Consider the following 14,466-nt stretch of genomic DNA (forward strand, 5'->3'; position numbering starts at 1 on the left):
TGTGTAATGTCATCAAGATAAGACAAGTTGTGTTGAAGAAAAGTGCTCTCTCTCGCACAACACAATGGAGTTCATGTCAGAGTTCTGTGCTCAGGCATGGTAAGCAATCACACTAGATGGGTACCGTGCCCAAGCCCAGCGTAACCATGCCTTAGCCCACCTCTTTAAGCAGGCCTGGACACAGTTCAGCGTACCGTGCCCGGGCATGATACGGCGCGATCACACAAGTCAAATGAACTGGATTTTGGGGGTTTACAAATCTCCTAGTGTCAGTACGCCATGCCCTAAGTGCTGCTCTTGGTTTAGACAGTAGATTTTATAGAGATTTTAGCTAAAGCATAACTGTTATACTCCTCCTTCTACCAAACAGACTGTAACTCTCATTGCCAAAGTAAATGTTAAATGTGCATTGCAAGCATTGGATGCGATGCGATTACATACAAGGTCAATGCAAAGATGCATAGGGACACAATTTCCAGCTGGACAGCACGCTTGATGCACATGTAGCCTATTAGCATTCAGACTGATTACTTATGTTTTGGATTAAAACGTTGATTTATCATCACTCATGCGTCTATACAGTGAGCTAATGTGTTTCCAGACCCACTGTTTTTATTGTACCTGCCAGAGCTCTGAGGGAATATTTTTGAAAAGGTTGAATGGGATGAAAATTGAACCATACCAAGAAAGTAGGAAAGATGTGGAACATTTTAATATTTGAATGGAGTTTCTAGCTGAAAGTATGAATGTCTACATAACAGTTAAAAAGCTTGAATAAGTCTGAAAAAGGGGACATTTTGAACTTTCTGTCCATTCACTTACATGCAAACAAAATGTCTTGGAAAACCTTTTATATTTTGAAAAGTTATAATTAAAAGTATGAGTTACTATAACCAATAATAATCAATTACTCAGTCAATTAAAGAACCATTTTGCAAATCTAAAGTTTTCACTTTCTTGCTTTCTTTCTTTCTGCAAAGTAACCTCAATTTTGGAGGCCTAAACATACTCGAAAACTCACCAAACTTTTCACATAATTCAGGCGGGGGCGAAAAATTTCGTATGTTATGGGTTTCGATCATCGGTGTGGTAAAATGGTTTGCTAGCCCCCCCTTCAGAGCAGCCCCCGGGCAAAGTTTCACCTACATGTACAAAATTTCTGTGGTACGTGTATCATGTCCAGCCTCTTGGAGCCATTGCCTAATCCCAACAAGTCAGGTTTTGGATTTAATGGTCAATTTTTCCCTCCTAGGGAATTAGTCCGATCGACTTCAAATTTTGTCTGAGAAGTCTGTGTAGTCTAAACCCATTGACGATTAAAAGTTTTACAATTACCAGTCGACCAATTTGCCCATGGCAAATCGACGCTTCAGGAAGTTGTTTTAACTTGACTGTACATGCTCTGATCTGTATGAATTTTTACACGTTTAATAAGAGTCCCACCCTGCACAAATGTACATGCCAATATTCACCAATAGTTATAGTGCCACCTGCTGGCAACAGGAAATTACCTTTAACGAAACAGCTCCTGCGGCACATTTCACCTAAATGTATGAAATTTCTGTTGCTGTATCATGTCCATGCGTACCAAGGAGCCTCTTGGAACGATACCCTAAACCCAACAGGAAGTCAGACATTTTGAATTTTATGGTCATTTTTGAATGATTTACACACTCCGTACTTTAACGAACTCCTCCTTGGGATTAAGTCCAACCGACTTCAGATTTTTGCTGTGCAGTCGATGATTAAAGGCTGTACAAATGGTGAGTTTTCGTTGAACGGTGTGCCCGTGGCGTGGCATCCAAAATCAATAATTCGCCATAAAACAGGAAGCTGTTGTAACTTCAGTGTTCATGCTCATTTCTGCACCAAACTTTAAGTGCTTGATAACAGTCACTTCTCAAACACATCTACATGCCAATATTTGGTTATAGTAATAGCACCGACTGCTATGTAGGGGACATAAAGGGGACACAGTAAGTTATGATTAACACCTTTGTGCAGAATCCGAAGCATGTGGTAAATTCACAGCTGCACCGGCAGAGCTCCAGAATCTGCAATGCGGCCACCTCATACCTCGAAGCGCTACACGTCCGAGGGCCCGCCTAACACTGCTTGCAGTTTTAATTTTACTTTACATTGCATGGCTACTTGCCCTATTTTGTTTTGGACTAAATATTTCTCTGGGCAACCAAAGAAATTAGTCATCATAGAGGAAATGACAGGATTCAGAATAGTCATGACAATTTTCATCTTTATTAAAATGTTAAAGAGCATCCAACAGCTGGTTCATATTTTATTAACTCTGTTGAAAGGCCTCAACTGGATCGTGAATCTTACTCAGCAGATTCAGACTGAAAAGAGAGGGGGAAATCAATTAGCGTAGAAAAATTTCTAATTTAGGAATAAAGTTTTCAGTATGTACTAGGTACGATACAACATAATATTTATTTAAACTGTCAACTGTCTAATGTCGATACAATCAATACAGCAATCATGCAAACAACAAAGATACCTTTCCGGCATCACGGCTCTTGGCTCTCAGCTTGTTGACCTGGGACTCAGCGATGTCAGCACGCTCCTGAGCTTCCTCCATCTCATGCTGAATCTTCCTGAGCCTGGACATGTGAGTGTTGGCCTGCTCCTCCTGTGAAGGGATTGGGATTGTGTTGAGTTAGGAATAAAACAATTAAGAGTGATGTTATTACTGAATGAACTGTAAATGATGTGCCAAATTAGGTGTTTGACTCACAGCCTCCTCAGCCTGTCTCTTGTAAGCTTTGACTTTGAGCTGCAGCTTGTCCACCAGATCCTGAAGTCTGTTCACATTCTTCTTGTCCTCCTCAGTCTACACAGATAAAATGATTGTAAGTAAAAGGCAAGATACTTCAAAGTACTGTGTTATTTTAATGAAAGGAATTACCTGGTAGGTCAGCTCCTTCACTCTCCTCTCATATTTGCGGACTCCTTTAACAGCATCAGCTCCGCGTCTCTGTTCAGCCTCAACTTCAGCTTCCAGCTCACGCACCTGAAATGTGATGGTCAATAATTCATCAAAATCTTTTAAAATAATTTCAGTACAACAATATGAAGCAGAGAAATACAGTTGAATTTATTCGATAAATTGAAAGTTTAATGTACATTCTGAAACAGGCATTTTTACTACATGCAGCTCATACCCTGGACTCCAGTTTCTGGAGCTGCTTCTTGCCACCCTTCATGGCGAGGTTCTCAGCCTCATCCAGGCGATGCTGCAGGTCCTTGACTGTGACCTCCAGGTTCTTCTTCATCCTCTCCAGGTGTGCGCTGGTGTCCTGCTCCTTCTTCAGCTCCTCAGCCATCATGGCAGCCTGAAATGATAAATGCTCTCTAATTCCAGTACAATCTGAAAGAAAATCAACAGTTATTGAACACACATACAAAACATAAATTAGGCAGTTCTTGAGATATAAACTCACATCAGTGATAGCCTTTTTGGCTTTCTCCTCAGCATTTCTTGCTTCCTGAACAGCATCATCCACTTCACCCTGAACCTGGACAAGGTCAGCCTCCAGTTTCTTCTTGGTGTTCAGAAGACTGGTGTTCTAAAAATTGGTAATTTTAAGAATGATATTTTATACACCATTTCCATGATCATCTTATTAGGAAGACATATTCTCGTGTATATAACAGACAACACACCTGAGAGTGAAGCAGTCCAACACGCTCACTAGCATCAACCAGCTCCTGCTCAGCCACTTTGCGTCCTCTCTCTGTCTGCTCCAGAGCGACTCTCAGCTCCTCAATCTCAGCCAGCATCAGGCCATTTCTGCGCTCCACCATGGCAACCTGCTCCTTCATGTCTTCCTGTCCTCTGAGAGCATCATCAAGGTGCAGTTGGGCATCCTGGCAAAAAAAGACAAAAATTAATTAAATGAACCTTCTGTACCATTTACTTGTTTGTTTATACATAATTGATCATATAAACCTCACCTTCAGCTGTCCCTGGACATTCCTCAGTTGTTTCTGGGCCTCAGCAGCCTGCCTGTTGGCATGGCTCAGCTGAATCTCCATCTCATTCAGGTCTCCTTCCATTTTCTTCTTGACTCTCAGGGCATCGTTCCTGCTCCTGACCTCAGCGTCGAGAGTGCTCTGCATAGAGTCAATCACCCTCTGGCTGTTCCTCTTGATTTGCTCCATCTCCTCATCCTTCTCTGCCAGCTTCCTGTCAACCTCACCTTTGATCTGGTTGAGCTCAAGCTGAACACGGAGAATCTTGGCCTCCTCATGCTCCAGTGTACCCTGTAAAAAATTTACGAAAAGTCACTTAAATAAGAATTACAATGGCATGGACTTTTTCAAACATTTCTATAATTTAAAAATATATTACCTCAGCTTCCTCTAGTGCTGACTGAATTTCAGTCTTTTCAGTCTCCACAGTTTTCTTTGCTTTCTCCAGTTCGTGGATACTCTTTCCAGTCTCTCCAAGCTGTTCAGTCAGGTCTGAGATTTCCTCTACATGAAAAACAATACAAAACTTTCACTTTTCACTTTTAAGAACTGATATATAATCAATATCGTTTTGTCTCAAGAATAAAAGTTCACATACGTTGCAGATTCTTGTTCTCTCTCTTCATGGTCTCCAGGTGATCCAGAGCCTCCTCATAAGAGTTCTTCATCTTGAACAGTTCAGTGCTGAGAGAACGAGCCTCCTTCTGTGCTCCTTCCAGCTCTGCCTGGCTCTCCTCATACTTCTGTTTCCATTCTGCCAGGACCTAGAATTGAACAGATGAGTAAACATTATTAGTTGTATTTGAATAAAATGGTTTTGTTTTCTTTGTAATATTTATGTACCTTATCAAAGTTCCTCTGCTTCTTGTCAAGGTTGGCAGCCAGACCATTAGCTCTCTCCACATCAATCATGAGGTCCTCCACCTCACCCTGCAGTCTCTGCTTGGTCTTCTCCAAAGAGGCACACTTTGAGTTCACAGCCTCAATGGATTCCTCAGCATCCTGCAGGCGCTGGGCAAGCTTTTTCCTGTAGTGAGCAAGCAAGAATTTACTTTTGCTTGCACATGCGTACAAATAAAATTACCTACACTACAATGTTTTCAAATGTGTTTAATTTATAGAAAGAGTAGAAAGGTTTATGTACTTTGCCTCCTCCAGCTCCTCAGTACGCTGGATAGCATCAGTCTCATATTTGGATCTCCACTGAGCCACCTCACTGTTGGCCTTAGACATTCCTCGCTGCAGCTCAGCCTTGGCCTCCTGCTCCTCCTCAAACTGCTCTCTGAGCAGATCACAGTCATGGCGAGCTGACTGAACAGCATGGGCCAGGGCATTCTTGGCCTGTTGAACATGACAAAACATTTATAACTTACCTTATTTTTTGACCTACATATAATACTATAATAGGTACATGAGGTGGCATTAAACTTTCTCAATAACTTCTACAAGTTGTCTGTATTATTATTTTTTTATTGATGTTATGATGTATTTTGTAGAGCATATGGTTATTGTTATACCTTCACTTCCTCCTCAACGTGCCTCTTTAACTCCTCAATCTGCTGAGTGAAGGCCTGCTTGCCCCTGGTCAGCTGGGAAACAAGAGCTTCCTTCTCCTCAAGCTGGCGGGAATACTCACCTGAATGTCAATATGTAAATGTGTTATTTATCAAAATGATCATTACTGGTTTCCATTGCCAGTTTTTCTTACAGACGACTCACCATTCTCTGTCTGCAGTCTGGCCTTCTGTCCATTAATGTCATTCAGCTGGCGAACGTTCTCATCATTTTTGGCTTTGAGCTCACTAAACTGGTCCTCAAGAGTTCTGCACATTTTCTCCAAGTTTCCCTTTAAACAACAAAACATGATGATGTAGAATTAAGTTTAAATCGACTGTCATATTTATTAGTTACACTTTATGTTTCTAAGCATAATTAAAGTTAATCCCTTACTTAAAACAAACCACACACCTTAGCTTTAGCAACAGCCTCCATGTTACTGGAGAGGTCATCAATCTCCATCTTGTACTCGCTCTTCTCCTTCTCCAGCTTCTGCTTGACACGCTGGAGGTTGTCGATCTGTTCTCCCAGCTCTGCAACACTGTCTGCCTGCTTCTTGCGGAGAGCTGATGCGGTAGCTTCATGTTGCAGGGTTGACTCTTCAAGATCACGACGCAGCTTCTGGAACTCAGCTTCACGCTTCTTGTTCATCTCAATCTGAGCAGCTGTTGCTCCACCAGCTTCCTCAAGCCTCTCACTGATCTCCTCAAGCTCCCTGGAGAGGTCAGCCCTCTGCTTCTCTACCTTCGCCCGAGCAGCCCTCTCAGCCTCAATCTCTTCCTCAAGCTCCTCAATACGAGCCTAGATTTTTTGATAGCAGGTTTATTAACTGGAATTTAACGTGTTGTTTTGGATTTACTGAGTCTGATGTGCATGTGTCAAATATTGTATGTTGAATATGTCACCTGGAGTTCCTTGATCTTCTTCTGAAGCTGAGCACCAAGAGACTGTTCATCCTCAATCTTGCTGAGGAGCTGGCTGATCTCAAAGTCCTTCCTTGATGAGGATACCAAAAAAGCTTTTACTTTCATAGTTTGTACTGTAATCTGAGTTTAATGTGTGAGATACCAAAAATAGTATTAATAGCCTGAAACAAACAAAAAACTTACTTTTTGATTTTCTCGTCAGATTGCTGCTTGTCGTTCTCCAGATCCATTATGGATTCCTGGGCGAGTTTCAGATCTCCCTCAAGCTTTCTCTTGGCTCGCTCAAGGTCCATGCGGAGCTTCTTCTCTTGCTCTAGTGATCCCTCAAGCTATTAGATGACAGTTCATGATAGTTGAGGCATTGAAAAGACAGAGCACCAATACCAAGAATACCAAGCAAAACCGCAAAGTAAAAACAACAGTTTTCTTACATCGTCCACTTGCTGTTCCAGCTTTGTCTTGGCCTTGGTCAGAGTGTTGACTTTGTCTTCCTCTGCCTGGAGATCATCAAGTGTTTGCTGGTGGGCCTCTTGGAGGGCCTTCTTCTCCTTTGTTAACTTGGCAATGGCCTCATCTTGAGATGCCATCTCCTCTGTCAGGTTTTTCACCTAACAGTAGCATAAAATGCACATTTAAATGTAATTTAGAAACTATATAGCTGAAAAAGGAATGGACATATTTTACTCTTCTTTGTGTAAGTTAAGATTAAAAGGACTTGAACCTTGTTTTCTGTGGCATGTTTCTCCTTCTCCACTTTAGCCAAGGTGAGCTCCAAGTCATCAATGTCTTTCTTCAGCTCAGAGCATTCATCCTCCAGCTTCCTCTTCTTAGCAGTTAGCTCAGCATTGACTTCCTCTTCATCCTCCAGTCTCTCACTTGTCTCTTTGAGTTTAGCCTCAAGCTGGATCTTGCTCTTAATGAGCCCCTCACACCTTTCCTCAGCATCAGAGAGGTTCTCAACTTCCTATAATACATTTTGAACACACAATAAGTTAGTCTGCTATTTGTTAAATATTTTAATTTCATTGGTTTTAGTAAATTATTCATTTAGTTAATCTACAACTTTGGTAAGGCACATACACAATCAGAAGACAAGGAAAGCATATGGCCTCTTTGTATCTCACCTAGATATCTGAAAATGTGAGCATTTCCTACTTACTGAAGCCACTTGGAGTTGCAGGTCATTCTTTTCCTGCAGCAGAGAAACCATCTTCTCCTCCAGTTCCTTCTTCTTTGCCAGGGCAGCAGCCAGGTCTGATTTCATCTTATCATAGTTCTCCTTCATCTGTTGCAGCTCCTTCTCAGTCTCAGCACTCTTCAGAAGAGGCTTGATCTTGAAGTACAGTTTCAGCCATGGCCAGTTTTTCACATTCATGAATGAACGGATATTGTACTGGATGGCATAGATAGATTCCCTGAAAAATTGAGTGTCATTAAATGTCATTTCTACTGAATGTGATGTTGTAGAACTGTTGAGTATAACAATCCAAACAAAAATATCTGTAAACCATATATTCTAATTGGACAATTTATTGTGTCTACTGTTTGAGGATAATAATTTAATAAAAAATATCTGTAAACTATATAATTGGACAGTAAAGTTTAGTGTACTAAATGAGAATCATACCTCCTCTCCATCATCTTAACAAACTCCCTCCTCATGAGATATCCTCTGCAGAGAGCCTGAGTCATGGTCACCAGCGTAGCCAGTTTATCATCTCTCATCTCCTCCAGGGTACCCAGCAGACCAGCTTTGAAGAACACCTGTGTTGTCAAGTGAAAGAAATTAGTCATCAGCACATATGAGTACAACAGGGTAAACAAATCTTTTAATATTGTCTATAAGGATGAACCTTTGTGTGTCCAAACTTGTACTGGGAGTGGTCCACATCAATGGAGCCCAGCAGCTTCTCTGAAGCTTTCTTGTTGTCAATGAACTGTCCCTCAGGGATGACACTGGCATTCAATACTTTGTATCTGAAAGAAAACTTGTGCTTTTACTAAGATAAATTTCCCCTCTTGGTCTGGCATGCTCTATCTCATTCTCAACTTTCACAATGCTTCAAGTAAAATCAGTTAAATTTTTTATTCATAAACTGAAAATTACTGTCACCTCTGTTTGAAGTCACCGTAGAGGATTCTACTGGGAAAGCCCTTTCTGCAGATTCTGATGCCTTCCAGCACACCGTTACACCTCAGCTGGTGGATGACCAAGAAGTTCTCCATAAGACCTGAAAGTTGAGAATTCGTTAAAAGTAGTTTATAGTAAAAAATAATTCAAAATATTGCTTCTTTTTTTTTTTTTTACGTGTATTACAAAAAGCAGGACTGTGCGCTTCTTACCAGGTGTCTTTGTTTCATTAGGAATCAGGCAACGGACAAAATGAGGGTGAGTGCTCCTTAAGTTGGTCATCAGCTTGCCCAAGTTCTCCTGTCATCATTTCAAACAAACCTCATCATCAAAACATAAACCGATCAAGTTAAATTGGAGCTTGGATATTTTGTGGATGTTAAACATACCCTGAAAAGAGCAGATACAGTCTGGAATGAACCACCCTTCTTCTTTCCACCACCCTTCTTGCCGCCACCACCAGCAGCGTCTGTTTTGCAAAATAATTTAATTTCATTAATGGGACTGTAGAAGTGTTTAAGCTTTCTTCCCTGTGGAAAGATATGTTACTATTTAGAAATGGTCTATAAGGAGCCACTCTTCTTCTTTCCACCACCAACAGTAGCCTCTTTTTTTCCGAATGAGGTTGCACCAAGGCCAGTGAATCATTCCTTTTGTTTCTGCACAGGTTTATTGCCACATGGAAAGTGCTTGTCTTAGCATAGGAACACAAATTAGCAGATTACCAATTTATTCTGATTAGCTTCTTACCCTCAGTTCCAGCATGGGCTGCATACAGTAATGCCAGCAGTTTGTTAGAAGACTTCTGGTAGAGCTGAACAACTGAGTCATTCAGGGGGTCCTTGTTCTTGTCCAGCCAGCCAGTGATGTTGTAGTCCACTGTACCAGCATAGTGAACCAGGGCAAAGTGAGCCTCAGCTTTGCCCTTTCCAGGCTTTGGCTTCTCAAAGCCTTTGGTCTTGCCAAGATGCTGATCATGCAGCTTGTTCTTGAAAGTTGTGTCAGAGGCCTTGGGGAACATGCACTCCTCTTCAAGGATGGAGAAGATTCCCATTGGCTGAAAGGAAATTGTCATATTTAGAATCAATAATTTAACAGATAGTCAGAAAACAGGAATTCTGTTCTACCTGACAGATTTGTCTTACCTTCTCAATAAGCTCAATGCAGGCAGCCAAGTCCATACCAAAGTCAATGAACTCCCAATCAATGCCTTCTTTCTTGTACTCCTCTTGCTCCAGAACAAACATGTGATGGTTGAAGAACTGTTGCAGTTTCTCATTGGTGAAGTTGATACAGAGTTGCTCCAAGCTGTTGTACTGTAATTTGGAAATCAGTCCCACTGTCATCATTGACAAGATGTGATGCAAGTGATTCTGATATTTTTCAACTACTCACATCAAAGATCTCAAATCCAGCGATATCTAACACCCCAATGAAGAACTGTCTTGGCTGCTTTGTGTCCAGCATCTCATTGATACGGATGACCATCCACAAGAACATTTTCTCATAGATAGACTTACACAGAGCCATGACAGAATTGTTGACCTAAAAACCAAAATATTTTTATGGTTCTCAGAACAACCTTTTCATATTAAAATGCAAATATGTCCACATTTGAAATTTTACCAAACTTTCCATTTTCTTTTTATCACCTGTGGCACAGTTTGACCTTTGGTCACCATCTCATTTCCAACCTTGACTCTTGGGTAGCACAGAGCTTTCAGCATGTCAGCAGAGTTCAGGCCCAGGAGGTAAGCAATTTTATCAGCCACTGAAAGAGAAGACGTATTAAGTACACGGAGACTTTGGTATTGTTTTACACACGAAATAAAGGCATATTTACTTTAGCAATTACCCTCAGTGCCATCAGGTTCAGCCTGCTCCTCACGCTGCTTCTGCTTGAATTTCATGTTGCCATGATGCATCACAGCTCCTGTCAGCTTGTAGATGCCCAATTTCTCCTCAGCAGTGAAGCCCAAGATGTCAATTGCAGTCTACAATGTAAGTTAAGCAAAGCTATTGGTATGTGAACATATTTCCCAGTATACCATCTATTTTACATTAATTTCTTACATCTGTTGCAATGAACTCCTCCACATCATTAATGCTTTTGACAGTGATTTCACCCTGACTGATCATTGGGTAGTCATAGGGGTTGGTGGTGATCAGAAGAGCCTCTAGAGGAGCATCACATAAATAAATAGTGTTATTTGGCATTATTTCTGGTATTGTGAACATTTATTTTTTTTAATTAATTGAGTACACACCCAGGAGCTCAGGCTTGTGGCCAGTCATCAGCTGATAGAAGATATGGTAACTCCTCTCAGCAGACAACTGGAAGGTGACACGGGACTTCTCCAGCAGATCTAAGATGAACAAATCAAGGTCACATTACAGTATGTTCCATGTTTGAAGCATACAATGGCAAAAAATGTCTCTTACAATTACAAACACTAGCATAATACCCAAGTGTAGATTCAAACAACAGTACAATGTAGAAAATGACTTACAAGTTTCAATATCAGCTGATGCCAGCTTGCCAGTGGTTCCAAAGTGAATTCTAATGAATTTACCCTAAACATATTAGATTTAAGTTAGAATAATTCCTTAGATGCATCTCAATAAGCGTACATTTATTTTTGTGCGATTCTAAGACTTACAAAACGAGAGGAGTTGTCATTCCTCACTGTCTTGGCATTACCATAAGCCTCCAGCAGAGGGTTGGCTGCAATGATTTGATCTTCCAGCGAACCCTACAAAAAGGCACATAGATTGTAAAGAATCCATAAACAGGCATTGTTGTTTCATTAAAGGAAACCATTTTACCTGCATTTTGCCAGGTGTTGGCTCAGCCTTCTTAGCTCCAGCCACTGCAATTGTTGCAAAGTACTGGATGACACGCTTGGTGTTGACAGTCTTTCCTGCACCAGATTCTCCACTGGGGGAAGAGAGACTTGAGTCATATGTCAGTGTCTGAATAACTGAATATGTTATTCAGTTATCTGTCTACTACTCACGTAATAAGGATAGACTGGTTCTCACGATCTGAAATGAAATGAATGTCTCATAAAATGGTTGAAATACAGGCACATTTCATGTCATATGCGCTGTGTTATGTAAAGATAAATTCACATGGCTTCTTTTCAAATAAAATATCTTACCAGTGAGCATGAACTGATAAGCATTATCAGAGATGGAGAAAATATGGGGTGGAGCTTCAACTCTCTTCTTGCCTCTATATGCCACAACAACAACAGCATCATACACAGGAAGCCACTTGTAGGGGTTCACGACGACACAGAATAGGCCAGAGTAAGTCTGGAAAGAGAACAGAATTCGCTCTAAACTTAATTGCTTCTACATTTGACACACATATACACATGTACAGATATACATAATATATATATATATTAATGCTGATCTAAGTTGAACACTCACATAGATCATCCATGATGCATAACGCTCTTTGAGGTTATACAGCACACAAGGCTCATTCAGGTGGGTCATCATGGCCATGTCCTCAATCTTGTCATATTTTGGAGGATTCATGGGATGGATGTCATCCTCTTTCACAGTGACACTCTGAACAGTAAAAACATGTTCATTATAATAGGACAAATTTAATCTTATAATATAAATGAATCTTTTATGGGATGGATGTCATCCTACTTTACTATTTACCAGAATTTCAAATAAAGCATTCATCCACCTACCTTTCCCGTAAGTGTCTCAACCGTGGCTTTGCCACCCTCTTTTTTGACAAGTTTACCCTTGAGATACATTTCATCGGGATCAACAACAAAGTAGGCTGTTTTGGCATCAAATGGAGCAGTCTGAGCCTCAATCCTCTCCTTCTCGGGCTTGCGAAGGTATATGGCCGCAGGCCCATACTGCTGCATCTCTGCATCTGTGCTCATGGTGGCACTTTATTGGGAACTGAAAAGAGTTTGAATTTCTATTACTATACTAATACTGTATTTCATTATAATATAGTTTAAGTAATGATTTTGGTATTTTGTATCTCAATATTATATAATAAGTAGTATTATTGCAGACATGTCGTACCTCAGTTTATCCCAGCTGAGTAGCACAGATCTGTTGTTGTCTAAGGGTGCTGTTTAAGAAAGATTGAGATGATCATAGAAGAGAACATAACATTTAAATATTTTCCACTGTCCTGTGCTTGTAAAAGTAAACAGCAGTTAAACCATGTGAGTTTTATTAACTTCTTTTTAACAAACGTTCATGGCTCTCTAAGTTTTTCAATTAGTTAGTAATAACTATCTACACCACTGTGAAGACCATTTTCATAGCCTCTTCAGTGAATAAAGTATTTTGATCGTTCAGTGACTATCAAATAGCACACTCTTCAGCTTTTCTAAATTAACTATTAACAGTAGTTGCAAAATGTAATTTACTTTGTCCTTTCCAATAGAAAGTAACATCTTTGGTTAATATTATCCCTGCAAGATTACTTGAAATTAAAAACATGATTACAATGTATTTAATGTTATTCTAAGTGAAATTAAATTAGATGAGCATAAAAACACTCAAAACACTAACCTGTGCAAGATGCCTGTCAGTTCTTAGAGGAGTCTGAAGCTGCTGCTGCTTTTATAGAGGCTGAAACTGCTCGGTCAGCAGCAGTCCGCCACTCGATTTGGTCAAGCATCCCTGTCATCTTAAGACCCATCTGGTGACATCGCAGGTTTAGCAAGTGAATGTTTCTGTGTCTAAGATATAACATTTCTTAACGGACAAATTAGCAATAAAACATTAAAAACTGCCTAACTGAAAATGTTAAATGAATACACACAAATAATCTGTATGATACATAATAAGATCAAAACAAAACTAATTGAACAAATACATATTTAAATCATCTATTAAAGGGTTTTTGCCTTGACTTCCTTTTTTGGACCCTCTTTGCCCTTAAGATGCACTCAAATGTCATTGGTATTGAGTGTCAGAGCTTGTCAACATTTCAAATATTTGAAATACAGTAAAATAGAACATCGTTGCTATTTTGCTTTCTTAGTCATATATAATAAGTCACACTGATCTTAAAATCCATCACATGCCATATAATAATTTTCAAGAGTATTCCATGTAATATTAGTAATATCATGCAACATGTATCAAAGAATATTGGACTTTATTTCTGCTTATTAAATGTAAGTATGATGGTAATGTCCAAAGTATGTCCCAAAATAGATGCTGTGCAATACATACTCTCTAATTTCCTCCAATAAATAATTTACTCAAATTTAGATTCTGACTTACTCAAGAACAATTTCATCATTTTATAATGAGAGGTTGTCTCTACTTACCATTGCAATTAAACATGTTCATAGTCAGGAATGGTACTTAATTTTGGAGAAGCATCCAAGAGGCGCTGGTATACAGTTGCAGGACATTGGCACATCTCATATTCCTCAGATGAATTTTAATGTAAGGCCCTTTCCATAAAGTTCAAGGGGTATTACACCTTGCCTTAAAAGGACAAGAAGAACATTTGCCAACCAGGCTGAGATAAGACCTATAATAAGTCCCACTCAGATACTTAGATACTCAGATATCAAAGATCTTTTTCCTCGTGCTACATTTGATTTGATGTTGTTGCTGTTATGGAAACTCAGTGTCCTTGAAAGACTATGTGACTCTGGTTTGGAGAGATTGCTGGTATTGGCTCCAAAATAAAATGACCTACATAATTCTGAAAACAATGTTCAACCGTCCAAATGCCTTTCAGAAGTATTAACACACTGAATACCATAAAAATTAAATAAAACTAATTTCAAAATGTTTACAACCTTAAACCATATACCTTTAAAACACTCTTTTTAACTTTTAAGAGTGTAT

General features: G+C 39.8%; 1 protein-coding gene across 1 annotated transcript; it reads right to left on the reverse strand.

The window, feature by feature from the left end:
- Nucleotides 1-2,234: 2,234 nt before the first annotated feature.
- Nucleotides 2,235-12,521, reverse strand: LOC119896478 (myosin heavy chain, fast skeletal muscle-like). The gene is made up of 39 exons (XM_038709915.1): nt 12,318-12,521; nt 12,043-12,186; nt 11,766-11,922; nt 11,622-11,649; nt 11,431-11,542; nt 11,265-11,357; nt 11,115-11,178; nt 10,872-10,970; nt 10,678-10,781; nt 10,460-10,598; nt 10,257-10,375; nt 10,000-10,149; nt 9,750-9,920; nt 9,355-9,661; nt 8,994-9,073; nt 8,817-8,904; nt 8,587-8,704; nt 8,327-8,450; nt 8,101-8,237; nt 7,633-7,888; nt 7,195-7,437; nt 6,905-7,081; nt 6,657-6,802; nt 6,453-6,543; nt 5,959-6,348; nt 5,710-5,836; nt 5,508-5,626; nt 5,135-5,331; nt 4,834-5,017; nt 4,589-4,754; nt 4,370-4,494; nt 3,973-4,281; nt 3,682-3,885; nt 3,459-3,584; nt 3,180-3,350; nt 2,924-3,028; nt 2,753-2,848; nt 2,516-2,647; nt 2,235-2,354 (listed from the first exon to the last, which is right to left on the reverse strand). Exons 1-39 carry the CDS (start codon nt 12,519-12,521, stop codon nt 2,337-2,339), a joined length of 5,820 nt encoding a protein of 1,939 aa, XP_038565843.1. The 3' UTR covers nt 2,235-2,336.
- Between the last annotated feature and the right edge of the window lie 1,945 nt (nt 12,522-14,466).

Source organism: Micropterus salmoides, unplaced genomic scaffold (genome assembly GCF_014851395.1).
Source record: "Micropterus salmoides isolate LMB-PRFRI ecotype aquatic unplaced genomic scaffold, ASM1485139v1 Ms_hic_scaffold_10, whole genome shotgun sequence".
Classification (NCBI taxonomy): domain Eukaryota; kingdom Metazoa; phylum Chordata; class Actinopteri; order Centrarchiformes; family Centrarchidae; genus Micropterus; species Micropterus salmoides.